Source organism: Podarcis muralis, chromosome 13 (assembly GCF_964188315.1).
Source record: "Podarcis muralis chromosome 13, rPodMur119.hap1.1, whole genome shotgun sequence".
In the NCBI taxonomy this organism is placed as follows: Eukaryota; Metazoa; Chordata; class Lepidosauria; order Squamata; family Lacertidae; genus Podarcis; species Podarcis muralis.
Window position 1 is genome coordinate 52,629,081 of NC_135667.1, and position 27,947 is coordinate 52,657,027.

General features: G+C 45.4%; 1 protein-coding gene across 10 annotated transcripts in view; it reads right to left on the bottom strand.

Moving 5' to 3' along the window:
• The window catches only part of EPHA5 (EPH receptor A5), a 243,872-nt gene that overhangs the window by 26,119 nt on the left and 189,806 nt on the right, over positions 1 to 27,947 (bottom strand). For 5 of the 10 annotated variants that reach the window (XM_077917600.1, XM_077917598.1, XM_077917594.1 and 2 more), the window contains 4 exons: positions 22,323 to 22,425; positions 13,668 to 13,735; positions 10,630 to 10,755; positions 7,422 to 7,607 (listed from right to left, as the gene is read on the bottom strand). In XM_077917600.1, the coding sequence (XP_077773726.1) occupies positions 7,422 to 7,607; positions 10,630 to 10,755; positions 13,668 to 13,735; positions 22,323 to 22,425 (483 nt within the window). Of the gene's footprint in view, positions 1 to 7,421; positions 7,608 to 10,629; positions 10,756 to 13,667; positions 13,736 to 22,322; positions 22,429 to 27,947 lie in introns of all 10 variants that reach the window. The other 5 variants (XM_077917599.1, XM_077917597.1, XM_077917593.1 and 2 more) reach the window with 1 other exon arrangement.

The following is a 27,947-nucleotide window of genomic DNA, read 5'->3' on the forward strand; positions in this document are numbered from 1 at the left end:
TGTGTTGTATGTGCCATATAAGATCGTGCCACCAGATGGCGAAGTGGAGCCCCGTTTTTCTCTACCTGTTTTCCCTGTTTAAATTTAGTAAAGGGTAAAGGGACCCCTGACCATTAGGTCCAGTCGTGGCTGACTCTGGGGTTGCGGCGCTCATCTCGCTTTATTGGCCGAGGGAGCTGGCGTACAGCTTCCGGGTCTTGTGGCCAGCATGATTAAGCCTCTTCTGACGAACCAGAGCAGCGCACGGAAACAGTACCTATTTATCTACGTGTTTTCGAACTGCTAGGTTGGCAGGAGCAGGGACTGAGCAATGGGAGCTCACTCTGTCGCAGGGATTCGAACCGCCAACCTTCTGATCAGCAAGTCCTAGGCTCTGTGGTTTAACCCACCGTGCCACTCGCGTCCCCCTTTTAAGTAAGGTAAAGGTAAAGGGGACGCGGTGCTCATCTCGCTTTATTGGCCGAGGGAGCCGGCGTACAGCTTCCGGGTCATGTGGCCAGCATGACTAAGCCGCTTCTGGTGAACCAGAGCAGCGCACGGAAACACTGTTTACCTTCCCACCAGAGCGGTATCTATTTATCTACTTGCACTTTGACTTGCTTTCGAACTGCTAGGTTGGCAGGAGCAGGGACCGAGCAACGGGAGCTCACCCCGTCATGGAGATTCAAACCGCTGACCTTCTGATCGGCAAGTCCTAGGCTCTGTGGTTTAACCCACAGCGCCACCTGCGTCCCCCTTTTAAGTAAAGCAGGCTGTAAATCACAGCATGATTCTTATCTCATTAAACATGATAAAGCTATTTTTTTTTTGCCATCTCACCTCTTGCTTTTTCCTGTAAGACCAATTGCAGTCATTAACAGTCATCAACAGGTTTATCACACCTATCAGCCAATCACCCATTCCCACCACCCTTCTGAGTAATACCCCTCCCCACCCTCTTACTGTATATAAGGGTCTGGTGAATTCTGTTTCAGTGTACCTGTTTTCCCTGTTTAAATTTAGTAAAGGGTAAAGGGACCCCTGACCATTAGGTCCAGTCGTGGCTGACTCTGGGGTTGCGGCGCTCATCTCGCTTTATTGGCCGAGGGAGCCGGCGTACAGCTTCCGGGTCATGTGGCCAGCATGACTAAGCCGCTTCTGGCGAACCAGAGCAGCGCATGGAAACGCCGTTTACCTTCCCGCCGGAGCGGTCCCTATTTATCTACTTGCACTTTGACGTGCTTTCGAACTGCTAGGTTGGCAGGAGCAGGGACCGAGCAACGGGAGCTCACCCTGTCGCGGAGATCCAAACCGCCGACCTTCTGATTGGCAAGTCCTAGGCTCTGTGGTTTAACCCACAGCACCATCCACGTCCTTGTTTAAATTTACAATGCTTTAAATTGAAATGCTTCTTTGATCCAGCCCTGGAATCATATAGTCATAGTCACTTTGCTTATTCACATCCTGTGCAAACTAAGCAAAGTTTTGGCTCAGTTAGTGTGCCATCTAGATCTGAGCTTGTGGTTAAGCTCTCTCCTTGCTAACCCTGAGGTATAGCCAAGGTTTGTTCTCATGATCAAGGTTTATTCTCAGAGAATTTATGTAGCCATTTTCGATCGTAGAGTCCACCTTTATTCATGCTGCTGAAAACTAGTGATTTAGTGAGCTTTCAATGTAAATTAGATGCTCAAATATGAAGAGATAAAATCCTTATAAAAGCTGAACCTGGGAGAATATGCAATTCACCATAATTAAGTAGGGTGGGAAAATTGGCAAGGACCTTTAATTTTCCATCTCAAAGTACAACATGTACAACGAAGTACTACATGGCGATCCAATGAAAGTTACAGGCAGTGTGTTTAAATACAAACAAAGACGTTTCTCAAATGCAACACACTGTTCTCTGAGCTGTGGGAAGTGGCAAGTCAGAATTTGCTGGTAAACAACATAGACCCTAGCTGAAGACTCTGCCTTATTTTGTGGCTACTTCTACATGCTGATCTCAGGAACAGGGCCAGATTTAGGTTTGATGAGTCCCTAAGCTCCTGAAGGTAATGGGTCCCTTTATATGTCCAGCTGTCCTTTGTCAACAACAGATTGTCGCTGTCTTTTGTGTTGAATATATGCTATATGGTAATTTATGGACCTAATAGGTATCGAAAGCCATTTGCACATGCAGAATGTAGGCACCCTATATATAGAAATGAGCAAACCAGTGATATTTTAGGGAGTGGGCTAGCAGGTGGGGCCCATTACTTACATCATAGGAGCCTACACAACACAAAACACTGTTGCTGTATGTAGGTTTTATTTTATTTTTATTTTATCTTATATTTTGGAAAGGTACATCCAGTTTTTTCCCCCTTGAAATTTATTGTGGGCCCCCAGGAGAGTGGGGCCCTAAGCTATAGCTTGTTTAGCTTATATGTAAATCCGGCACTGCTCAGGAATATCTCATTTGGAGATAAACACTCTAGAAGCCATTGGGTGTAGGAAACGACAAGAATGGTTGGCTAGGTGCTCTGAAGGCTATCAAGCAAGATAAATGGGATCAACGTTCGTATCTAGGATACAGCAAAGCACTGGCCTTGCTCAGGCATTTGGGAGACATTCTCACTCAGGCAGTTATCTCTGGTGTAGCTAAGCCCCCGGTGAATCATACAACAGGATGAGATTGTACGATTCAGCACCTCTACACTGGGGTCTACAAAGAAGGACTGCCCCAGCTTGCACGATTGCGGCAGCTCTCCGGTGTTGGTTTTGGGCACTGTGCACCTTTCAGAGCTGCTACTTTCATGCAAATTGAAGTAGCTGCACGTATATCTCCAACACCGAAGAGCTGGTGGATAAAAGTGGTACCAACGCTGGCTGAATTATGAACCCACAAAAGAAGGAAGACCCGTGTGACCGCATGGACACAGAAGAATCCAGCGGTCTCTGAAGAGGAGAAGGAACTGGGCATCTCTGTCATCCTCCTCTCTACCCGAGGTGAAACATTTTTAAGAACTCTATTGTTTAGTGTGGCAGTGCCTACACTTTCAAACTCCCTGCCTATTAATATCAAGCAGGCATCTTCACTGTACTCGTTTCAGCAAAGGCTAAAAACGTTCTTATTTAGACAAGAGGCTTAGAAAGTGGAGATCATTTTAATCTGTTTCAGTATTTTAACTTTTGCCTGCTTTAAAGTATGGCTGTAGATTTTTCTTGATTTTATTCTCTGATCTTTTTTGTAAACCACTTTCATCACTCATCATCACTTTAAATTTGTATACCGGCTTTCTATCTTACAATACTCAAGGCGGTTTACAAGCTGAATAAACAAAGGATGTACATCTTATATATAACCATCTAATGCAATACAAAAATGTAATAATAAAACATAGCTTTAAAATAAGCTTTGAGGTCCCTCTGTCCCCCCGCCATACTCAAGCAGTGTATGTTTGTGTAAGCTGGAGACTTACGGTACCTTTCCTCATAGAGATGCAAACCAAACTCTAGGCTGTGTACTTATTGTACCTTTAAAATACATCCAAATCATGTTCTCCCTCCCAATGAATTCTGGGTATGTAGTTTACACCCCACGAAGTTACAATTCAACAAACTACAGGGCCCATAATTCTTTGAGTGGGTATAAGGTGCTTCAAATGTGCTTTAAAGACATAGCCTGTACACAGCCCTACTTGTGTGATGAATGGGGATGCATGGTCTTCATCTACAATTATGTCCGAAATTTCAGGGAGGCCCAGATTAACACCTCAGTACTGGTACATATTTGCACCTGGTTGTACACTAGCATTGCACATTAGGAACCCAGCTAATCCCCCCACCCTGGGACGGAATGTTTGCAAATTCCCTTCTGTAATGCTGAATATATGCATCGCTAGCAAATGCATGAATACATTTGCGTGAATCACCTCAAGTATAAAAAAAAAGTTAAGATGCTCAATCACGGTAACACACAATAAAGATTTTTATTACCTGATTGTTGACAACAGTAGCAATGTTTTCCCAACCCCATTAGACTAATTTCATGACCGAGTTGTTTTAAAGGTAATTATATATAGCCTACACTCCGTTTTTATACATAAATGCTCGAGTGACACAGCAATAATGAGCGTGACTTGCTCCTGACCTTATAAATTCAATGAAATGCTGGTAGAACACATACAGCTTTCTGCTTAAATCAATTTTCATTACCTAGCAGACAAAAGTGCAGACGAAAAGTAATTGCTGATTCTTTTCAAAAGGTTTTAAATGAACATTCGCATCCTGTCCTTTCTTCAAGGAGCCGAACATCTCTCCTCCCCCATTTTATTCCCACAGTGACCCTGGAGAAAAATCTGGGATGTGAGAGTGGCTGCCTAAGGACACAAGGGGATTTTTTCTTATGAATAAAAGAATTGCCTCTCCCTCTATAAACTGAACTGATCACTATCTTCTGCTGGTGAGGGTCCGAGGTGGGCACCAACTCATCAGTAGGTCTGTCCGTATCACGTAGGAACTGGGCTGTAGTAGCTGGGAAAACCCAGCCAGATGATGATGATGATGATGATGATGATTGTAGTGTGGCAATACCTATGCTTTGGACCTCCCTGAACATAGAGGACAGGTATAGTCTCTATAGTCAAACATCGGTTGTCAAACATAATCCATTCTGGAAGCGCATTCAGCTTACAATACGATACGATATGATATGATGCAATAATCTTTATTGTCATTGTCCCATACAGAACAACGAAATTGAAAAATCTACATAAGACATTCAAAACCCAACAAGCCTGCTATCCCAGCTATCCCAACCTGGGTAGCCCCCTAAAAACACTGATACCTCATTTTTAAATACAATATACTCCCATACAGACTCATTACAATGCGTTTAAAACCAAAATCGCATTTGGGTAGAAACTGTTTCTCAGGCAGCTAGTCCTAGTCTTTATAACCCTGTACCTTCTTCCAGAAGGCAGAAGCTGAAAGAAATAATTTCCGGGGTGCGCACTATCCTGTGCTATCTCTGCATCTTTCTTATGGCACCTGGAAGCATAGATTTGATCCAAGGTGGGAAGAGTGCACCCAATTATTCTCTCCACAGTCTTTACAACCCTGGATAGCATTGTTTTTCCCTGACCGTGCAGCTCCCAAACCACACACACAGACCGTAAGTTAATGTCCTCACTCAATTGGAAGCCGCGTCAGACGTTTGGCTTCCAAAAAACATTTGAAAACCGGCACACTTGCTTCCAGGTTTGGGGCGTTTGGGAACCGAGGTTTGACTGTATTCTTTGTGATTCCAATTTCCCAACAAGCCTTTTAAGTGGAGATCTTATCCCCAAGAAGTGAAAGCCAATCATTGTTGCCCACATTTCCCATCCTGGAAAGGTAGTTTTATAGGCAAGTGTTGGGAAATATTAGTCCATGGCGCTTCCTTGCACCGGAACGGGGTTGCTTCAACTTGATGTGCTCAGGCATCACAAATGAGCAATTTAAGGGAAGGGCTCTGCCTTCTCCTCATTTATCATAAAATCTCTGCAGACTGCAGTGGCATTTATGATGCGCCCGGTTTTAATAGCAGATCACAGGCGAGTCGTACAGCGCAGCTCCCTTATCTCGGGCCCTTAAAGGCAGCATTATGAAAAGGATCCCACCTCATCATGACACCACCCCCTAGGAGTGCTGCTTCTGGCTCCCTGCCTCTGTTTCAATCACAAGGAAATCATATTTCTTTGACCTTATGCTTCATTATCTGTGTGCTGCAGGTTGAGAGTAATTGCTGAATAAATTAGCATCGCATTACGGAACATAAAACTAAGGACACAAATGAGTAGGCGCTTCAACGAGAAAAATTAAAAGCAAGTGGCAGGCTTTCTGAACCAGCGACCTTGGCATCCTTATGAAGGTCTGGTGGCAGAATCGACAAGGCTGTGTTATAAAATGGGACACGTGAGGGCGGAACGGCATGTTGCACGGAACACACAGTCTGCTGCTGAAAGCAACAACACTGTGCGCAGCCCCTGGTAATGTTTTGTACAATTCAACTCATGCCTTGACAGCTATGCACCCACCCGACACCACCATTGCGCATCATTGCTTGGCGTTATCAGGGGCAAGGTAAGAGTCTTGCATAATAGTATCAAAACACTGGGGAAATTGTGCATCAAGATAAAGGTGAGAGACCCAACAATGCATGGCCATTTTGGGTGGCACCCTGTTTCTTATAGCTTCCTGCATTACTTTTAGTTGTTAAGGGTAAAGATTGAGGTTGAATCCTGACAAGACAGAAGTACTGTTTTTGGGGGACAGGGGGTGGGTGGGGGTGGGGGATTCCCTGGTCCTGAATGGGGTAACTGTGCCCCTGAAGGACCAGGTGCGCAGCCTGGGAGTCATTTTGGACTCACAGCTGTCCATGGAGGCACAGGTTAATTCTGTGTCCAGGGCAGCTGTCTACCAGCTCCACCTGGTACGCAGGCTAAGACCCTACCTGCCCACGGACTGTCTTGCCAGAGTGGTGCATGCTCTAGTTATCTCCCGCTTGGACTACTGTAACGCGCTCTACGTGGGGCTACCTTTGAAGGTGACACGGAAACTGCAATTAATCCAGAATGCAGCAGCTAGACTGGTGACTGGGAGTGGCCGCCGGGACCACATAACACCGGTTCTGAGAGATCTGCATTGGCTCCCAGTACGTTTCCAAGCACAATTCAAAGTGTTGGTGCTGACCTTTAAAGCCCTAGACAGCCTTGGTCCAGTATACCTGAAGGAGCGTCTCCACCCCCATCGTTCAGACCGGACACTGAGATCCAGCGCCGAGGGCCTTCTGGCAGTTCCCTCATTGCGAGAAGTAAGGTTACAGGGAACCAGGCAGAGGGCCTTCTCAGTAGTGGCGCCTGCCCTGTGGAACACCCTCCTAGCAGATGTCAAAGCAATAAACAACTATTTTACTTTTAAAAGTCATCTGAAGGCAGCCCTCTTTAGGGAAGTTTTTAATGTTTGATGCTGTACTGTTTTTAATATTCAGCTGGAAGCCGCCCAGAGTGGCTGGGGAAACCCAGCCAGATGGGTGGGGTATAAATAATAAATTATTATTATTATTATTATTATTAAGGGACGGGGGTTCTCTTTGGAAAAGGGAACCACATGCAAAATCTCCACTTCTGAATCATGGCCTCTGCCAGAGCAGGAGAAGCGAAGGACAAAGAATGAATTGTGTCTGGATGCGTTCCAGCCTTGTTTGGTTAGTTTTTGTCTCACAGATTTGCGTTGGCGTTAATGGGGTTCAGAAAAGTGCCCGAGGGGACCATGCGAATGGTTTAATAGCTCTGGTGGCGTCCCCCACAGATGCCACAGGTAGGCACATTGAGGACACCAAGATAGCGGCTTGAATGGCATTTCATAAGCCAAGAAGACATTTATAAGCAAATTATAACTCATTGGCAGCAGGTACATACTCTTTGTGACGACGCCTTCTAGGTGAATTATATTGGGATGGTCAAATTGCCCCATGATGCTGGCTTCTCCCAGGAAATCTCGCCTCTGCTTCTCCGTGTAGCCCACTTTCAAGGTTTTAATGGCTACTGGTAACTCACGCTTTCCGGGTGGTTTCAATCGCCCGCTACATACTTCGCCAAATTCACCTGTGAACAAAACAAACCCCAAGTTAGCATTCCCAGTTATTGCCTGACCATTCTGGTGTAAGGATCACACAATGCATAACCAATGAAGAGGTTGGTTAACCCAGTACGACCAATTGTTTGAATTCATTGTTCCCAACGCATGTGATGGAGATCATTCTTCTTCTCACCCACATTCATCTCAATTACTTGAGCCTAAGCTTTCAGCCTGCATTTTTATAGGGATGCCAGTGAAACTCATACTTCTGTCAGGAACTGGGCAGAGGAGGAATGGTGGAGATCGCCTCCACAGCCTGACCCTTCCAGAGAGGAGGAAGAGGAAGACAATATAGATTTATAGCAGGGAGAGCCCGAACAGCTGGCTGACACATCATTAGAAAGCATCCCAGACCCTCCATCTCCCAGAACCCGGCGAGCCTTAAAAGTAGGAGAGCAAAGAGCTCAAAGACAGAGGGCTGTTAGCGGCACCTGTAGAAGTGATGGGTGAGGAAATGAGAGAGACGGGGTGGAGATTCACTTGGGACAACACCATTATCCAAGAGGCTGGGTTCTATAGCCTCTCTCTGTAAGGACTGAAATAAAAAAGGATGGTAAAAAAAATTTCCTTGTCTTTATACTTTCCTGGACAACCAGGTGGGAACCAAGCACCCTGACAACTTCCATGCTTGGAAATGCAAGCTTTGAAAGTGGGCAATGCCTATCTCACTTAGGCGTTCTTCTTCAGATGAGATTTCAAACTGACCCAATGGGAGAATCCCCCTCGTATCACATACCCACTTTGCCTGCCACAAAATTCTCTCCCCTGTCTTGCATCCCTTCTAACCCACTCACTTTCCCTTCTAGTTACCAAGACAGAAATGTGATTCCCACTACAGCATGTGCAGAAAACGCCTTCTTGACTGCTGGGCCCACTACTGGTCTCATCCGCTCAATCTGCTACAGCCTGTCTTTGCCTTAACTCACCAAGAGTTTGAGACCCATTCAGCTGCCCTCACCTCGTTTAGGTGGCCAGTTGAAGACGTTCCTGGGGTGTGGCCGCAATTGCATGCTGACATCTTTTAAAGAGCCACTGGTGAGAGCTGAGGGGACCAAAGGTGGACAAACTACCCCAGAAGGAGTATGATATGTCGCCCCCACCAGAGGTACTGCCCCTCCCTTAACCACCCCACAAGCAGTATAAATAGGCACCATGTGGCAGTCAGTTTTCCAGCGCAAGTCCACTGGAATGCATAGGGATGCATAAGGCATTTTCTCCATCTGGGCCACCCTCAATATTTTGAGATTCCACACTCCCTGCTCTTGTTCCTGTAGCAGAGCCGATGCATTAGTGACCCACTGTGTGCCTGTTTGCTTGCTTTTCTTATTACCGGACTTTGCACAAGCTGTCGCACATGGGCAGTTTATCCTAGTTTTCCTCCTTATAGCTTATCAATGCACGCTAGAACGTACCCATATTTATTAAAAGCAAAAAAGGAGTCCTAATGTGCGCACATGACTGCATCAAGGTTACCTTTTGCATAGTTTTAAATCAAAGGGCATGTGGGCGCCCTTTGCGGGATTGCACGTGGCGCTTCGCACCCTAGGGAACTTACCGGTTGTATGGGCTGCCCTGCCTCTCAGTGTTATTCTTTGGAGGTTCACACCCAGCCTCAGTTAGTCAACTTACACTGCTAGGAGGTGGGGCCAGTCCCATAAATAGGGGGAGGAGCCGGCAGCAGCAGCCAGGCAGTCGGCTCAGGAGCTTCACACACCCTACCCTCCCTTCTTGTTTGTTTTCTTCCTGTTTAGCGGGCTCTGCTGTGGTCTTTGACTGGTTGCTGTTGAAGGACCGGGAAGAAATTTTCCTGCATTGGCAGGTTTGGTCTTCCCCGTAGAAATTTCTCACAACTTTGGCGGTTTAAGGCCTTGGGTGGAATCCTTTACTCTTTTCTTGCCTATAGGGTAAGGTCACCAGATTTTTTTCAATGAATCAGGGGACTCTTTAAATAAATAAATAAATAAATAAATAAATAAATAAATAAATAAATAAATAAATAAAATACTACACGTTGAGGAGCAGCCCCATCCCAACTCCTACTTGCGTGCAAGCAGGAGGGGACGGGGATCCCTCAGCTGGGAAGCGAGCCTTCCCGTTGCCTAACTGAGAGATCCCTGCCCCCTCCTGCTTGCACGCAAGCTCTGATAGGCAGCATGAATCCTCCCTTCACAGCTTAGTTGCTGGGGTCAGGGAAGGTGGAGGCAGCCCGGAAGCTGCCTCTTAGAGCTCCTGCACCACCATCATATGGGGACTTCCGAGTAGCTCCTGAAGCCAGCCAGAGCCAACAGCTCCTGGCTGCTGAGACTGCCGCGTTCCCCAGGGACATTAGATGAAATCCGGGGACATTCCAGGGATGGAATTTGTCTGGGGACTTATTCACAAATCTGGGGACTGTCCCTGGGAAACGGGGACATCTGGTAACCCTACTATGGGGGGAAGTGGCGACTCCCCCCCCCCCATGGTTGGAATAGACCACAAGGGCCATCGAGTCCAACCCCCTGCCAAGCAGGAAACACCATCAGAGCACTCCTGACATATGGTTGTCAAGCCTCTGCTTAAAGACCTCCAAAGAAGGAGACTCCACCACACTCCTTGGCAGCAAATCCCACTGTCGAACAGCTCTTACTGTCAGGAAGTTTTTCCTAATGTTTAGGTGGAATCTTCTTTCTATGGGCTGGGCTGGGCTGCCTGCTACACTTACGTCTCGCAGAGCACCCCCATATCCCATTTACTCTGATGAGCCCCAGTTTCCCCTGAAAGGGGACTGGGAGGGGTACACGCCCAAGGCCTAAGCGAAGGTCTTCCTACATTTGGAAGTTTAATAAAGATGTGGCCAAATTTTAATTCCATAACATGTTGTCACCTGTCATTATTCCTTTCTGGTGTTCCCTGGGGTGGTCACCAGCTGGTCGCGCAATGCAAAAACGGAATCCTGATGTTACAGCAATAGCGTGAGTGAAGGGTAAATGGTGATATTGGTAATCTTACCAGCTCCAATAACTCTTTCAATTGATATACACGAGGCTTCTATTTCCTTGGCAAACTCATGGACAGCTTGATTTGGGTCTTCGTAGGTGTGTGGGTCGATATAAGTCCGCACTCCTGGTAATTTAACTGTGCATAAAATTAAGGGTTTAATATGTTAAAAGAACTGGCGAGCAGCAGAACTGAAAATTGAACAAGCTGGAACACTAGTGCAAAGGGAAATGTATTTTACTAATTACAAAACGGAGTATGTGAGCACAGCATATCATTGTCAGAAAGATACCATTATGAGCTACTTAAGAAACATTTGGTGCACACCAGGGCTGCAATATTTAATCTATTACTCACTTTGATTAATTTATTAAAAAAACTTTTAATAGACCAAAGGGAACCACGATTAATCGGGTAGGGTATATATTTTTAATAAAGGGGTTGTATTTTTAATACCAATGTTCATAAAAATTGCAGGTGGCAAGCGCCATTTTAAAAGAGACATTGCTCCCTTTCTCTAAGATGAGGTCTGCTGTGATATATGTATGCATCATAAACAACAGCAACAAAGTAAGTATGCTGCTTGCTTCAGAAATACTGGTTTTCCCCCCTATACGAATTCACGCAATCTTAACGGATAGTTCAACTTAAATTAATACGATTATCCCATTAAGATGTCACGAACTGAGTTGCAGTCCTAGCTATCAAACCCCACCGGATTTAAAATTAAATATAAAGTTCAAAGTCACAAAGGTGCTATTATTGAAAAAAGGTTGCAGAAAATATGACTCCTCTAGATTTTGGATAGTTACAACGGGGTCTGCACAAGATCCCTGCTTCACATTCTTCAAGGTACAACACACCTGCAGTGCAGGCCTCCCTTTCTTTCTTTCTTTCTTTCTTTCTTTCTTTCTTTCTTTCTTTCGTAAGTACAGCACTGCTGGAAATGGGATCATCCTCAGAAGGCGGTCCTTCTTGCGACTGGGCCCCTGGACACACCCCTGACAAAGTACCATAGATTCCGGCGTATTAGGCGACCCCCCAAATTGGCAGCTGCAATTTGGGGGTTCGTCTTATAAGCCCAGTCGCCTAATACGCTGGGCAGCTCCGCGCCGGGAGAAAGCCGCCCAGCGTGGAGTGGAGCCTGACGCCCCTGCTGCTCCTTCCGAAGCGGCGTGTGGGGCAGGCTCCGCGCCGGGCGGCTTTCTCCTGGCACGGAGCGGAGCCTGCCGCTGCTGCCGCGGCTTCAGAGCCGCCGCGGCAGCGGGGGGTGGGCTCCGATCCGTGCCACCCATACCCGGCGTATAAGATGACCCCTGACTTTTTAACCTCTTTTCCGGGGTTAAAAAGTCATCTTATACACCAGAATCTACGGTAAGTTTCGTTTCTAGGTCTAAGTTTCATTTCTCTAAATAGGCATCACGGGTCACAGCCAATCAGGAAAGGGGTGGGGGTGGTTAAGGAATTATATAAGCATCAACGCAAGAGTGCCCTAGGCTCTTGATTGGCGCTGCTGAACACCCGCCCTCCCACCCTTAGTGTAGGTTCTCAGCCTTGCTTTGCACTATGTGTGAGTCGCCTGTCTTGGAACAGGGACCGGGTAGGAATTTTTATCCATTTGGCAAATTGGCACTGGCCACTTGGTTTTTTTTGCCTACCCCCTTAGCAATCGTCACAACGTTCCAGGTTTGGCGGTTAGGCATTGGCTTCATTTTGTGTGTGGAGGGGAGGTGTGGTCATCACCTCAATGATCAAAAGGTATTCCGTTAAAGGAATCTACGGGTCCTGGATCTTGTTGGAAGTCCGCTTGATGGGCTAGGGCCATGCCGGGATCACAGGAACCTCGTGGTAAGCTTCTGTTGGGCAAAACCCTGATGTTGCTGCCCCAATGGGTTTACCTACATAGGCTCTGTCAACTGGGGCAGTAGTCCATTACAGTCTTCAGCCAATTCCTATGCCAATAATACCACTCACATTTAATTTGCAATCAATAAAGTTGTGGCCTTAATGTTACCCATCAACCTTAATTCTATGTCCATGTGTAGTTATTTCATGGGGGGCTGGCTTGGGGCCTCAAGACGCAAAACAAGAGACTCCGGAGCTGCTTTTTAATCAGATCTTGGAGCTGCTCTTTAATCTCTAACCATTTCCATCTAATAGGAAATACTTAAAAAAGAAAAAAGATTTTATGAAATCTTTTTCATAATACAATAAGATTAAAGAAACTAATTGAAATGAAAACAAGAACAGAGAAAGAACAAAGAAAACACAGAGGCCTCTCTCGAAGCTTAAATCTCACACTACCTCCCAGCTCTCACCTGGGAGCTTTCTAATAGGAAACACTTTCAATATCAAATTATTTTAGCCATTTTTTTGTTTTTGTTTTAAATAAACTTGAGGGTCATGCCTGCCATTCCCAGTATATCTGCAACACTGTAAAAATATTAATTGAATTATTTAGGATATTTAGCCCATTTGCTGGAGCAGAATTCCACTTGGAGCAAAATCCACAGCTTTGGCATGAAGCGTTTCTGGAACAGCAGTGCTGCTTTGGAAATAAAAGGAGGCCTACAATGCAGATGTGTAGTTTTATTCCCTGCACTCTTGCCTTGAAGAGTGTGAAGCTAATGCAGCCCTCTCGCCTGTGCTAGACGCACACTCTGTAGGACTGGATCTAGCAAGGGGTATGATTCTGTCATCTTCTCTTTACCAAACTGGAATGAATTGCAGAATCATGGAATTGTACAGCTGGAAGGGTCCACAACAGTCATATACTCCAACCCCTCTGCAATGCAGGAATTTTTTTGCCCAGTGTGGGAATCGAACCCACAGCCCTGATATTAAGAGTCTCATGTTCTACCTATTTTGCCATCTTGGCAAAGTGGAATAAACCCTTTCCACTTTCTACCAAAAGTCAGAGAAAGTGAGCCCATTGGTTTTGCCTACCCCCTAAACAGTATAGAACTATAATGCTATGTATTATACCACATCAAGATAAAAATACTAGAAAGCAGTGCAATTCTCTAGCGTATTATCTGAACTTTACTCACTGTGACCATTATGAAAATGCATCTTTTCCTCTTCGGGGTCCTGTTTTGCTTTGCTGTAGCCACACCTCCTGTTATTGAACAAGATTGATGGCATGGTGTAAGGAAGCTTCTCACCGAAATCATCACACAATAGGCAAATTATCAAATAAGGAATGCAAAGTTGCCCTGTTTGTACCAACATTTTTCAACTGGATACGAGGCATGCCCTATTCAACTCTTGTCTTGGAAAAAGAAAAAAGGGCTAGATAAAATATTGGCATCATCTGTACTTGGGGTCCTGCGGGATCTGCTATCCACATCCACCTTTTAATTCAGAAAAAGAAAGAGGATACAGGAAAATCCTGGTAGGATTTGGGGTCTCAATAGCCCTCCTTAAAGGGGACCAAGAATTCTTGAAACAGCCTTGTTTGATCCTAATAACTGATTAGTAAAGTGTTTTTTTAGAAGCAGAGGCTTGTTAACGCAGCCATTCCTTTATATTGTCAGTGGCAAGAAATGTAATCTAAAGGATGGAGACAAGCCTTCCTATTTGTTTTATGCACACTTCAGGAAATAAAATCACCCTACAAGGGAACATTTATGCCTATTGCTGTATTACCAAATGCCAAGATTTAAGTGTACTATATCAGTCACTGCAGAACGTATCAAGCATTAAGGCTTGGTTTATCTAAAATAAACTGAATGAGTTCTTCAGCTGATAAAAACACATCAGATGTGGCATTGCAGTTGGCTGATCTTTTCCATACCTTGGAAACGACTTATTCCCCTGAAAATTTATGCCTCTTATTCCCATCATACTGGAAGGAAAAAATGAGGCCTAGGACACAGGTCAATGTTGTTCAATAAATGTAAAACAGAAGAGTGGCATTTCCATTCTAAATATTCCTGTGGCATTTTATCTGGTAACAAACCTACTTTCACACTGGCAATCACCTAGTGAAATATTGATGGCATGCATCGTAAAACTGAGGCTGTAAAAGTGTTCCTCTAACAAATTTATAAGAGAGAAAATGGGCTGATGGGAGAATGACAAATCTTATTGGTGAAGGGATGGCATGAGGCACACACACAACCCAGCGTAACTGGTTTTTACAAGACTACACTAGAAAATGATTCATATAGTATGGTAATGGATGATAAAGGCCTGCATTGGGCGGCTGTGAGCTGTTTACCGATGTGCTTATAAGACGAGAATCCAGTTCAGAGAAGTATAATAATAATAATAATAATAATAATAATAATAATAATAATAAGCACCCCAGGTTTCTGAACACTTTGCACACTTGAAACAAACAAAAACACTCCCACCAGAGAGACGAGTTTAGCATACCTCTTTCCTTGAGGTGCTGGTTTCATAGGCGCCGACTCCATGGGGCCTGAGGGGGCCCGAGCCTCCTCAAAAATTCGTTTGGAGGGGCTCTGCCCCCCCCAATAATTTAAGAAAATTATTAGTTATATTATGCTTTGTAAAATCACAAAATTATGTTGGTATTTTTTATTTTCCTTGTTTGACGATAGTTACCTTTTAAGATACATTCAGTAATGAGTTAAAACAAAGCCACTCCCGATCTAGAGAGGGGGTGGGGTTGCGGGCTCTCGACCCATCAACAATCTCGCGGGGCTGGCGTCAGCCCCGCGAGAAGCGGGGATTCCCCCTAGCTCATTAATATTCACCGCCCACGGCGGCAGCCAATCGGCTGCCGCAAAGGGCGGGCCCTCACAGGTTCACTTAAGGTCGGGGCAGCCCGGGGCTCGCCCCTTTCGTTCCCCCAGCAGCAGTGGTTTGGAGGTCTTGGGCCCCCCCAATATTTTTTATAAGTCGGTATGGGCCCCCCCAATATTTTTTATAAGTTGGCGCCCCTGGCTGGTTTACTACATGCAAGTCAACTTTCATCGACTGCTGTCCAAAGACGATGCAGCCTAGAGCGTTACAGCCCTGCTGGATCAGAGACCACCTTAACTAGCATACTGTTCTCACAATGGCCTGCCAGAGGACTTTGGGAAGTCTGCAAGAAGGTCCTGAAAACAACTGCATGTTCCCCATTCACGTGTCTCAGAGGCATAGCACTGACAATACTGGCGGTACAACAATGGCCAGTAGCCATTGACAGCCTCCATCCTCCATGAATTTGTCTAATCTCCTTTAAAGGCCGTCCAAACTGCCAACCATCACTACATATTGTGGAAGGAAATTCCATTTATTTTCACTACACGACTTGTGAAGAAGTGCTTTATTTTGCCTGAATCTTCCAATATTCATCGTCATTGGATGACCCTAGTTTGGGAGTGGGACGCGGGTGGCACTGTGGGTTAAACCACAGAGCCTAGGACTTGCTGATCAGAAGGTCGGCGGTTCGAATCCCCACGACGGAGTGAGCTCCCGTTGCTCGGTCCCAGCTCCTGCCAACCTAGCAGTTCGAAAGCACATCAAAGTGCAAGTAGATAAATAGGTACCGCTCTGGCGGGAAGGTAAACGGTGTTTCCGTGCGCTGCTCTGGTTCGCCAGAAGCAGCTTAGTCCTGCTGGCCACATGACCCGGAAGCTGTCATGACCTGGAAGCTCCCTCAGCCAATAAAGCGAGATGGGCACCGCAACCCCAAATGGGCTAGCTTAGTTACTTAAATAGTGCTTCCTTGCTTGCCTCAAAAATAATAATAATAATAATAATAATAATAATAATAATAATAATAATAATAATATATTATTATTTATACCCTGCCCATCTGGCTGAGTTTCCCAAGCCACCCTGTGCCACTTCCAACAAAAGATTAAAAATAGATTAAAACATCAGTAATTAAAAACTTCCCTAAACAGGGCTGCCTTCAGATGTCTTCTAAATGTCTGACTCTTCGTGGTGACCCCATGGACCAGAGCACGCCAGGCACCTCTGTCCTCCACTACCTCCCACAGTTTGGTCAAACTCATGCTGGTAACCTCGAAAACACTATCCAACCATCTCGTCCTCTGTCGCCCCCTTCTCCTTGTGCCCTCCATCTTTCCCAGCATCAGTGTCTACTCCAGGGAGTCTTCTCTTCTCATGAGGTGGCCAAAGTACTGGAGCCTCAGCTTCACGATCTGTCCTTCCAGTGAGCACTCAGGGCTGATTTCCTTCAGAATGGAGAGGTTTGATCTTCTTGCAGTCCATGGGACTCTCAAGAGTCTCCTCCAGCACCATAATTCAAAAGCATCAAGCCTTTATGGTCCAGCTCTCACTTCCATACATCACTACTGGGAAAACCATGGCTTTAACTATACGGACCTTTGTTGGCAAGGTGACGTCTCTACTTCTCAAGATGCTGTCTAGGCCTGTCATTGCCCTTCTCCCAAGAAACAGGCGTCTTTTAATTTCGTGGCTGCTGTCACCATCTGCAGTGATCATGGAGCCCAAGAAAGTAAAATCTCTCACTGCCTCCATTTCTTCCCCTTCTATTTGCCAGGAGGTGATGGGACCAGTGGCCATGATCTTCGTTTTTTTGATGTTGAGCTTCAGACCATATTTTGTGCTCTCCTCTTTCACCCTCATTAAAAGGTTCTTTAATTCCTCCTCACTTTCTACCATCAAGGTTGTGTCATCTGCATGTGTGCCAATTGGTTTTTGCCTACTGCGTAGCAAATCGTCACAACTTGTAAGGTTGGCGGTTAGGCATTGGTTTAAATTGGTTGGTGGAGGGGTATGGATTGGCTGTGCCTGCCCCTCCAATGCTGCTGCTGCACGGGAATTCTGTTAAAGGAATTCAGGGGCTTACCATCCTTTCGTCCAAACCCCTGGCATCGGGTTTGGGCCGCGTAAGCCCCTGGGAGCATGCGGGGAGAAGCTGAGGGTCTGTGCCGCAGCTCCAGTTATCCCTGATCTTGTTCCTCCACACTGGCTTTCGCTGGAATCCGGGAGTCAGTGCTGTCCCCCAAGGCGGGGGGAGGGACAGATAGTCATAACCAGTGCCTAAGCAACCACTCACAATTTGTATGTTTAATAAAGTTGTGGCCAAAATTATGCCAAAAACCTTAAACAAAAAATTTATGAGTGATGTGTGAGTTATTGGGGTAGGGGTGTTTTGGGGGACCTCAGCACGCAACTGCATTTGCCCTTGTTTATCTAACAACCCTTTCAACCTGTTTTCCCCTTCTGCTACTGAAATTTAGAATGCTAGCTCCATCAAGCAAGGACCATGCGTGTGTTTTTTTTCCCTTTGTGTGTGTGTCTTTATGTCACTTTGCAAAAGTGCCACAAACATTGCTGCTTGTCTAATAAAAACAAGCAAACAGTCGGGTTTCACAAAACAACTGCAACCCCAAAGCCTTCTAATGACCTCTTATTTTAATCTTCCAGAATAATTCCTTTTCAGACAGTAAAAAAAATGTTGTTTTGTGTTCTTAGAAAAGGAACGAACATATGATTAAAGCGTCCATCAATATTTTGCTTAACAGCTATTTGACCTCGATCAGAAGGCACGTTATTTAACAAGGGAGTTTAGAATAGATGCAAGAAAATGAGGTCTAAAATGCAGCTTGATTGTTCAGGACAAAATAGGGCTAATTTCAAATTCTCCAGGCATCCATAAACTTTCAGAAACTAATGCATTTCCACAGTACCACTGTGACTAATGCTTGCCTGACCTTTGGTTGTAGAGGACTGTTGCCAGTGGACTCAGGTATCCTATGGTACCATAGGGCATCAGAATGCCAACCTGCTATTTGTGACACTTAAGAAAAAACAAACAGAAAGATTGTAGTTGTAGCTGACAAACGGAATGAAGTGTCAACACTTTAGAGTAGCCATTGGATGGTTTATGCCACCACCAAGTCTTATACACGTATACTGAGCCAATGGTCTGTTTAGACCAGTACTGCCTTCTGTGAGGCCAAAACCAAGTATAAGCACAAGAAGCAATGATTTTTCAACATCAACTCCGTTGGACTGGTCATGTTGTGCGGATGCCTGATTATCATCTTCCAAAGCAACTACTCTATTCCGAACTTTAAAATGGAAAGCATAATGCTGGTGGTCAACAAAAGAGGTTTAAAGACTCTCTCAAGGCAAATCTAAAAAAAAATGTAGTATAAACACCGAGAACTGGGAAACACTGGCCTGCGAGCGCTCCAGTTGGAGAACAGCCTTTACCAAAGGGGTCATGGGCTTTGAAGACACTCAAACTCAGGACAAAAGGGAGAAACGTGCTAAGAGGAAGGCACGCTTGGCAAACCCTCACCGTGATCAACTCCTGCCCAGAAACCTATGTCCCCACTGTGGAAGGACGTGTAGATCCAGACTTGGTCTCCACAGTCACTTACGGACTCACTGTTAAAACTGTGTTCATGGAAGACAATCTTACTCGACTACAACTGCCTTCTTAACCATTGGACCCACCCTTGGTCTTGTCTGCTCAATCTGCCGGGGCCTGTGTTTGCATGCAGGTGAAGCCCCTAATTAACTGAAGGTTTGAAACCGTTCAGCTACCATCACCTGCTTTAGCCAGCCAGTCAAATCCGTTCCCAGGGTGTGGCTGCTGTTGCATGCTGACAATTTCTGGGAGCCACGGGTGAGAGCTGAGTGCAGGGTGAGGACCAAAGCTGGACATTGTGCCCCAGAAGGAGTGCACTGTGTCCCCCACCAGAGTTCGGGAATACTTCATAACCCTGCTCCCCACCCCAATATAATCTGCCTCCCATCTGAAGCAATTTCCAAAAATGAAGAAAGTATCTGTGAGGGTTTAAATTGCATGCATTGGTGTGCAATGTTTGCTTCCACTCTGAATCAGATCATCCCATATAGTAGGACGCAGTAAGTGGAACAGCAATTTACCCCTGTGCCTGGGTTTCCAGCAAATTGGTCTTTCCTCGCCCAGACCAAAAACTCATAGATAAGGAGCGGCAACTCCCTGCTGCGGCTGTGCTTGAGCCCAGCGATGCTGTAGCCAAGTGTTGATACTTGCTAGCAATAATTACAAAGAACTTGAACCCCATGATGTCTGCTAAGCACTAGTCTGGGCTCAAAATATGCCCACAAAATGATTAGCAGAATCTAGAAAATGGCTTTAGCTTGGCTTGGAATGCATAAAAAAACCACAACCACCTTGTAATGCCACAGCATGTTAAGACACTCCACGAATTCGTTCAAAATCATATCCAAGACAAACACAGCAGGGCTAAAATAATTTCTGCCTCTTAAATCAGCTTCCCTTTGCTTTCATTCCCAAATTGGCTGCTAGCTGGAAAAGCTGGAGGTTGGTTCTTTTTTTTATAAAAAAAAAAATCTGTTTTAGTTTGGATTGTGAAGAGCCACTCAAAGCACCAGCCAAGTTTTGAAATTCATGAAGGAAAGCTACCGCAGAAGCCAAATAATGCTGAAGGGCTTTTTAGGAACAGTGAATGTGGATTCTCAACAGTTTTGAGCATCCCAGAGCCATCGTCACTCAAAAAGGCATGGTTCAGATGTCATGCGAAACCACGGTTTCCTGTGACATGAACAAGTTTTGGTGAGCTCCAAGCATGTGTTCCCCCTGTCTTATTCTTTTGGATTGGAAGTCACTTTGAAACAAACCACACTTCCCTGTCATGTCCAAACACACAGAACTGTGGCTTGTTTAAACCCGGTATGGGGGAAAGCTTTCTATGAAGGGCCAGTGACCCACAGGAAAAGTAAATGAGATTAGAGCCAATGGTAGTGGAGCCAAAGTTGATGGTGGGTGGAGTAAGAACCAACATTGCATTGCAACCCTTTTTTCTGTCCCATCGCAGTTCAGGAAGGAAGCAGAGCAGTGCTGGATTTAGGGTGGTGTGGGCATTTCCCCTGCACGGGGCACCGAGTTAAGGGGGTTCAAGATAACAACAATAACAACAACCTGTATTTACATGGGTACCTACTCAAAGTTAGAACTATTTTGGGTGGGAGGGGGCAATTTTTGGTCTTACACAGGGCACCATATTACCAAAAATCCACTCTTGAGCAGGCTATCATAGAGACACTCACCGGAAGAGCAAAATTAGCACAAGGAGGACAGGTTCACAGCAGGACCCTGTAGAAAGTGTTGGCTGCCGTGTTCTCACCTACACAAGGAGAGCTGTTGGCTCGCGCTCCGCTCCCTCCCTCCCTCTGCCCTCCCGCAGCACAATGAAAGATGGATCAGCTATGGTCTTTTTCCGATTCTCATCTCCCTCCCTCGTCCCCCATGGCTCAACTCAATATGATGAGAGCTTCCTGTGCAATAGCAACCATACATGAATCCAGACCTACAGTAAGGTTTTCCTGATGAGTTGATGGGGAGTCGGGGCCACATTTTGCCCATAGTGCAGAGAGCAGATTGCCATTCTGCTGACTAGGCAAAGTAAAATAGGTGCTCACCTCTGTATAATAATAACAATAAAAATAATAAATTTTTATTTATAACCCGCCCTCCCCAACCAAGACCGGGCTCAGTGTGGCTAACACTGAATATAAATAGAGTAAAAACATTTTTTTAAAAAACCAAACAGTTGATTAAAATATAAGTTAGAATACAGCTTAAAATGCAGCCTCGTTTTAGTGGTAGCCTATAGATCAAAGCCTTAAGGGGAGAAAATGTCAAATATTCACCGGGGCCAACTATCCATACTGGTCCTACATGGACCAGCAAAAAGAGCCGAGGGAAAATTTATATACAAATCCCATATAAGGGGTTCCATCAAAAAATACAATAGGTGGGGGTCAGACTGAGTCCAGCCCAAAGGCCAGCTCTGTCTTGCCTGTGGAAAGCTATCAAATCCCACAGGGCCCTGATGTCCTGTGGTAGGGAGTCCCACCAGGCTGGGGCCAGAGCTGAAAAGGCCCTGGCCCTGGTTGAGGCCAATCTAACATCCTTGGGGCTCGGGACTTCCAAAGTGTTGTTATTTATGTCCTCTGTGGGGCATATCAGGAGAGGCTGCCCTGTAGGTACGAGGGTCCTAGGCTGCATAGGGCTTTAAAGGTCAAAACCAGCACCTTAAACCTGACCCTGTACTCTACTGGGAACCAGTGCAGCTGGAAAAGCACTGGATGAATGTGATCCCATGGCAGAGACCCCGTAAAGAGTCTTGCCATGGCATTCTGAACCCTAGAGACAAGCATCCTAGGGAAGCATAGGTGCAGCTCTCTTTGCAGAGAGAATATTCAGCGGTGGAGCAAGCTGATTGGGCGTCTGGGGTGGTGCGTGTGCCCTGCGCCAGGGGCGGGGCCAGCCACCTGTGGGGCAGGGCGAGCCAGGGCAGGACGCTCCACGGGGTCTCCGAGGAGTCTGCCTGCCTCCTCCCACTCAGCTGCCCTACAGCTGAGGGGGAGGCGACGGGCGGACCGTTTGGGGCAGCGTGGAGCCTGCGGGTACCCAAACCACTGCGTCACTCCCAGGAGAGACGTGTGGCTCAGGTGCACTGCAGGCCCCGCGGTGAGTGCTGCCCGGCATTTTGTCACCCCCTCAGTGGTGACACTCGGGGAGACCTGCCCCATCGCACCCCCTTCCTCCACCCCTGAGAATATCACCCCATGTTTAATAGACTCCAGTGCTTCCATGTTCTCTAGTTTGTGAAGAAACGTGCTGCAAATACAGCTGGCTAGATTGAAGTAAAAGGGGAGGTCAGTGGAAGGTGGGGATACAGACAGAGGAAAAAGTGTTGAGAAGCACAAAAACACAAGCTTTTGCCTCTTACCTTCCGCTGAGAAGGAAACCAATAACAACAGCCAAGAGGATCACTCCCACTGTAACAGACACAGCAATTATAGGGATCTGGCTCTGATCGCTGGATGCGGCTACTGCTGAGAGAAGAGACAAAAAGGGAGATTAAGGTTAAAACTGCCATCGACCTCCAGGAAGGGCCCTGCTTCAAGCCTGATTGAGAGGAGCTGTGGCTTAAATAATTCTCTAGCATGTCTGGTTTTTTTGTCACTCTGTTATTTTGGAAAGAAAATAATGACAAACCTGTGTTTTTAGTTTTAGCAAGCCTGCGGAGGTCAAGGAACTGATTTTGTGCTAGTTGTATTTTGCCTGTTTTGGAGGTGTGTGGACGCTGCCTTGCTTCCCAGATAAACTTTGTAACGCAACTCTTTGTGTGTTCCCCTCAATGCAGGAACTTCATAAATTGCCTGGAAATTGAACTTCAGATGAAGTTTGATGACAACTCCGTTTGTTCAAACTATAAAGTTCAAACTCCATTTGTTCAAACTTTAAGTTTTGAGCACACAGAGACCTGATTTGCATGTAATACTAAGCTAGGGTTACCAGACGTCCCCGTTTCCCGGGGACAGTCCCCGGATTTGCGAATAAGTCCCTGGTCAAATTCCATCCCCGGAATGTCCCCGGATTTCATCTAATGTCCCCGGGAAACGCGGCAGTCTCAGCAGCCCGGAGCAGTAGGCTCTGGCTGGCTTCAGGAGCTACTTGGAAGTCGCAATGAGGAAACCGCCAGAAGGCCCTCGGCGCTGGACCTCAAGTAGGAGTAGTAGGAGAAGTAGGAGTTGGAATGGGGCTGCTCCAAAAGGCAGTGTGAAGCCTCGCTTCCCAGCTGAGGGATCCCTGCACCCTCCTGCTTGCACACAAGTAGGAATGGGATTGGGGCTGCTCCGATGGGAAAGGAGGCATCGTGCTGCCCAAGCCTTGCCGCTGCTCTCGGCCCTCCTTCTCCACCTTCCATGCCTGACCCACAGCACTCCGCTTCACCACCACCACCACCGCAGAACCAACAACTCAGGGGCTGCCCAGGCTCATGGAGAAAGGAGATAGAAGCCTCTGAGGAAGGGGAAACGTGGTGGTTGAGGTCAAGGCGGCAGCTGCCCCTCTGCCACCGCCATTGCTGCAGCATCAGCATTCAGAATGTGTAGTATGTATTTATTTATTTATTTATTTATTTATTTATTTATTTAAAGTGCCCCTGGATTCATTGAAGAAAAAAACCGGTAACCTTATACTAAGCCAAACCATGGTTTTGTGTGAATGTGGAGGTTCCCAGAAAAGAGACCACTGCGCTCCTCCCCCAATCCTCCTGCTGGCACACTACCCCAAGTTAAGCTATGGTTTGGCTTAGAATGCTGTCCTAACCTGGGCTTGTGGCTTGTCTTGCTCCAGACTAACCATGAGCTATAACTAAGGTCTGCTCTTGATTTACCACTTGTGGTTCGTCCGGAGTGAGACAAACCATGAGCCGGGCTTGGGGAGACACACTCAGCCAAACTATGGCTTAGCCCCAGGTAGCGCAGAAGTCACCATCTCCTCTCCCAGAACTCACGCATTTGTGGCAAGCCATTCTTTGGCTTAGTGTGATGTGAAAAATGAAACACGGTATTTGATCAGTAAATCACCAGTTGAGCAGCATGGAACTAAATGATAGTCGATACTTATGCTTTCGTAACGATTGGACGGACACAGATACATTGCAAACTGTCCATTGAAGTTCTAATTAGTGCTGCAGATTTAGAGACAGAAGAGGCAGTTATCAACAAGTTTCGCTGTGATGGGGAGCCCTCAAAAATCCCACTTCAGATTCTACTCCACTCTCTGATTCCCAAGAAAACATTCTGCTCTAACTAGAATTCTTTCCCAGTGAAGAGAAATCCAGCAGCAATTCAATTTAGTAACTATAACAGCATTTACTTGTTTCTGAGAGTTTTCTAAAGTCAGTTCATTAATAACTGAACAGCATTTTGACTAGGCAGTCCTATGCGTGTCTACTCAGAAATAAGTTCCACTGTGTTCCAAGGGCTTTATTCCCAGGTAAGTGATTATAGGATTGAAGCTTTAGACAGATTTCATTAGAATTGGCTGTTCCCATAAAAAAATAATCTAGGCGATGTTTCTGATTTACATGGTAGACCTTTATAACATTATTATGGGTATTTCTGCTCAGAAGTTTAAGGTCAGGATGGCAATAGACCAATGGTGTCAAAATGCCAGCAGGTTACTTATAAATAACCTGAAACACGATTACTGAATTACTCTGAATTAGAAACTTTTCTACTGTATCCAAGATTCACAATAAGAGATTTATCTGGCACTATAATAAGGTTTTGTTTCTACTTATAGAACATGATTAATGGTTAATGCAATATAAAATACATTAAATAGATCATTTTTATTACATTAATGTTTGCATCATGGAGCTCTTTTCTCTATTAATAGCTTGCTCATTGACTTCATGGCTCTTGTCTCCTTTTCCTTTAAAATCTATTTCATTTTAAAAAGGTAACATGCAATGAAAATGAGAAAACTGACAGCATTAAAAGAGAGAGAGAGAGCAGATTATAAGGGCTCAAGACAAACAATCAAAGGCTGGCAAATTTAAATTTAGAAAACAAATGGAGAGAGTGGATTTCTATTCAAAAGGGAAATGAAGGGATTTTTTCTCCCTGTCACTAAATATTTCCTTAATTGAAATTATATGGAAATGTAATGAACATGTCAATTGTACAATTTTAAACAGGCACGAATGCATAAATATTAGTGGCGAGTGAAATTTAACCAAGCCAATAGGCTAAAGAGTGGACATTTTTATTCATTATAGTGACTTCAAGTCTTCAAGTCTTCAGTCTGCCTGTGCCTGATGCAATACTGTATATCTTACTCTGTGGTCTTGTTGTCCTAAAAATGAACGTTCCTCACTCCCACCCCATGTTAACTGGCTGCTGTCAGTGGGGTGGGAATGCACACCAGAATGTCTTCAAGACACAGGGTAAGATGTGCTAAATAAGGAGTGGAAGATTTAAGGCTTGAGGACTCTTCTTAATTATTTTTACTAGGTAGGTAAAGGTAAAGAGACCCCTGACCGTAAAGTCCAGTCGCGGATGACTCTGGGGTTGCGGCGCTCATCTAGCCTTACTGGCCAAGGGAGCCGGCGTTTGACCGCAGACAGCTTCCGGTTCATGTGGCCAGCATGACTGAGCCGCCTCTGGCGCAACAGAACACTGAAACCAGAGCAGCACATGGAAACACCGTTTACCTTCCCACTGGGGTACCTATTTATCTACTTGCACTATGACGGCTTTCAAACTGCTAGGTTGGCAGGAGCAGGGACCGAGCAACGGGAGCTCACCCCGTCGCGGGGATTTGAACCGCTGACCTTCTGATCGGCAAGCCCTGGGCTCTGTGGTTCAGACCCCAGCGTCACCCTCATTTACTAGGTAAGGTAAAGGTAAAAGTAAAGCATCCCTGGATGGTTAAGTCCAGTCAAAGGCGATTATGGGGTTGGGGTGCTCATCTTGCTTTCAGGCCAAGGGAGCCGGCGTTTGTTAACAGACAGCTTTCCGGGTCAAGTGGCCAGTATGAATAATCTGCTTCTTGTGCAATGGAACACCATGATGGAAACCAGAGTGCATGGAAATGCCGTTTACCTTCTCACCACAGCGGTACCTATTTATCTACTTGCACAGGCATGCTTTCGAACTGCTAGGTTGGCAGGAGCTTGGACAGAGCAACAGGAGCTCACTCCGTTGTGTGGATTTGAACTGTCAACCTTCTGATCACCAAGCCCAAGAGGCTCAGTGGTTTAGACCACAACACCACTGCAAGTTCCAATGCTAGCTCAAGAGGGCATCCACATGCACAAAAAACCAGCCTTGGTTTTCTCCAAAACTTTGTTTCAGCACCTGTTTGCTTGCGGGGTGAGGAGGAATCTTTTAGTTGTTGCTTTTTTTGGACAAATTGTGAGCCAGAATTACTAGATGTTACAGAAATTAGAATTATTACTAGCTGTTACAGGAAGGGGGGTGACGACAACAATATAACGATGTTTTCTGCAGCAACCCAGCCTTCCTCATAACATGTAATTTTCTGCCCTAATGAAGGACAGCAATGAAACACTTTAGTTTATTTACAGAAATTGTATGCAACCCAAAGCAGTATAAAATAAGAAATGTGAATGCAGAAAAAATAAATTGTGCCTATAATATACCACATATGTAAAACCTGTATACCTCAAACTCTTGAGGTATATATGTGAAGCAAACATAAGTGAAACATATATCAGCATATCAAGTTGCGTTACACTGAGTCAGATATTATCTCCATCTCATCAAGTTGCTCTGAACAGCAAAGGCTGCCCCTTGCATTTATGGTTGGAGGTCTTTCTTGAGGACTTTGACTGGAGGTGCCCAGGATTGAAGCTGGAATGTTTTTCTATCTGTTAAAGTTTTGCCTCCGCAATAAAGCCTCACTCGAAATAGCATCAACAGCCAACAACCCAAATAAAGGACCCATAAATCAACCCCCCAACAATGGATGGAATAGGTATGTTTCTGCTTGTCTCCTTTCAAAGACAAGATATGATGCCATTTTTTCCTAGTCAAATTATGGTTTGAAAAGTTGGCTATCATTGACACAGGCAAACAAATCTAGCATGCGGTTTAGGCTCTAAGAGTTGCTAAGGCAAGAGGCTTGAACTGAAGTAAGCAAGCAGAATTTCTGAGTATTTCTTACTTCCCCAGTGCTATAGCAGTCTAGTGCAAACTGCTTTTGCAACTCCCCTTTGGAAAGCAGCTTTCCCCTCTGTCATGAAGGTACTTCTGCTAGAAAAACCAGGGCCTGGAAATCTCTTTGGAATAAGATGCATAGTTCTCTGAATTCTGGCCATATTCACACTTCTCAAAATATTACTACCAGAAACACCTTTTAACACAATTCACACCAGAAACTGGATTCCATGCTTGAACAAGTGGAAACACAGCCTCCAGGTCTATACAGTGGTATCTCGGGTTAAGTACTTAATTCGTTCCGGAGGTCCGTACTTAACCTGAAACTGTTCTTAACCTGAACATCACTTTAGCTAATGGGGCCTCCTGCTTCTGCCGCGCCGCCGGAGCAAGATTTCTGTTCTCACCCTGAAGCAAAGTTCTTAACCCGAGGTACTATTTCTGGGTTAGCAGAGTATGTAACCTGAAGCGTATGTAACCTGAAGCGTATGTAACCTGAGGTACCACTGTACTGAGTTGTAATTCTCTCACAACATGCCATGAGTAGAAACCAGTTTGACAACACATTATTTTCAACTAGAAGGATGAAGCCTTTATTTATTTAATATTTTTTACCAACAGAAAACCGAGAAAAACCATCAACTCCTTGGAAAAAGCTGCAGAGCATGATCTCTCTTGCATCTTTCAAAAGCTCCAGCTGTGTTCTGGAAGTCAGAACTATTTCGCTAAATCAAACAAGCTCATTAGCCATTGGTGAGACCTTTCCCCAGATTTCACACCTCCTTTGTAGTAAATAGATATGTCAACAGTAACATGCTATCCTTCCTCCTTAATCCAACTGCAGAACAAAAGATTCCATTCAATCTCCCCTTTCTTCT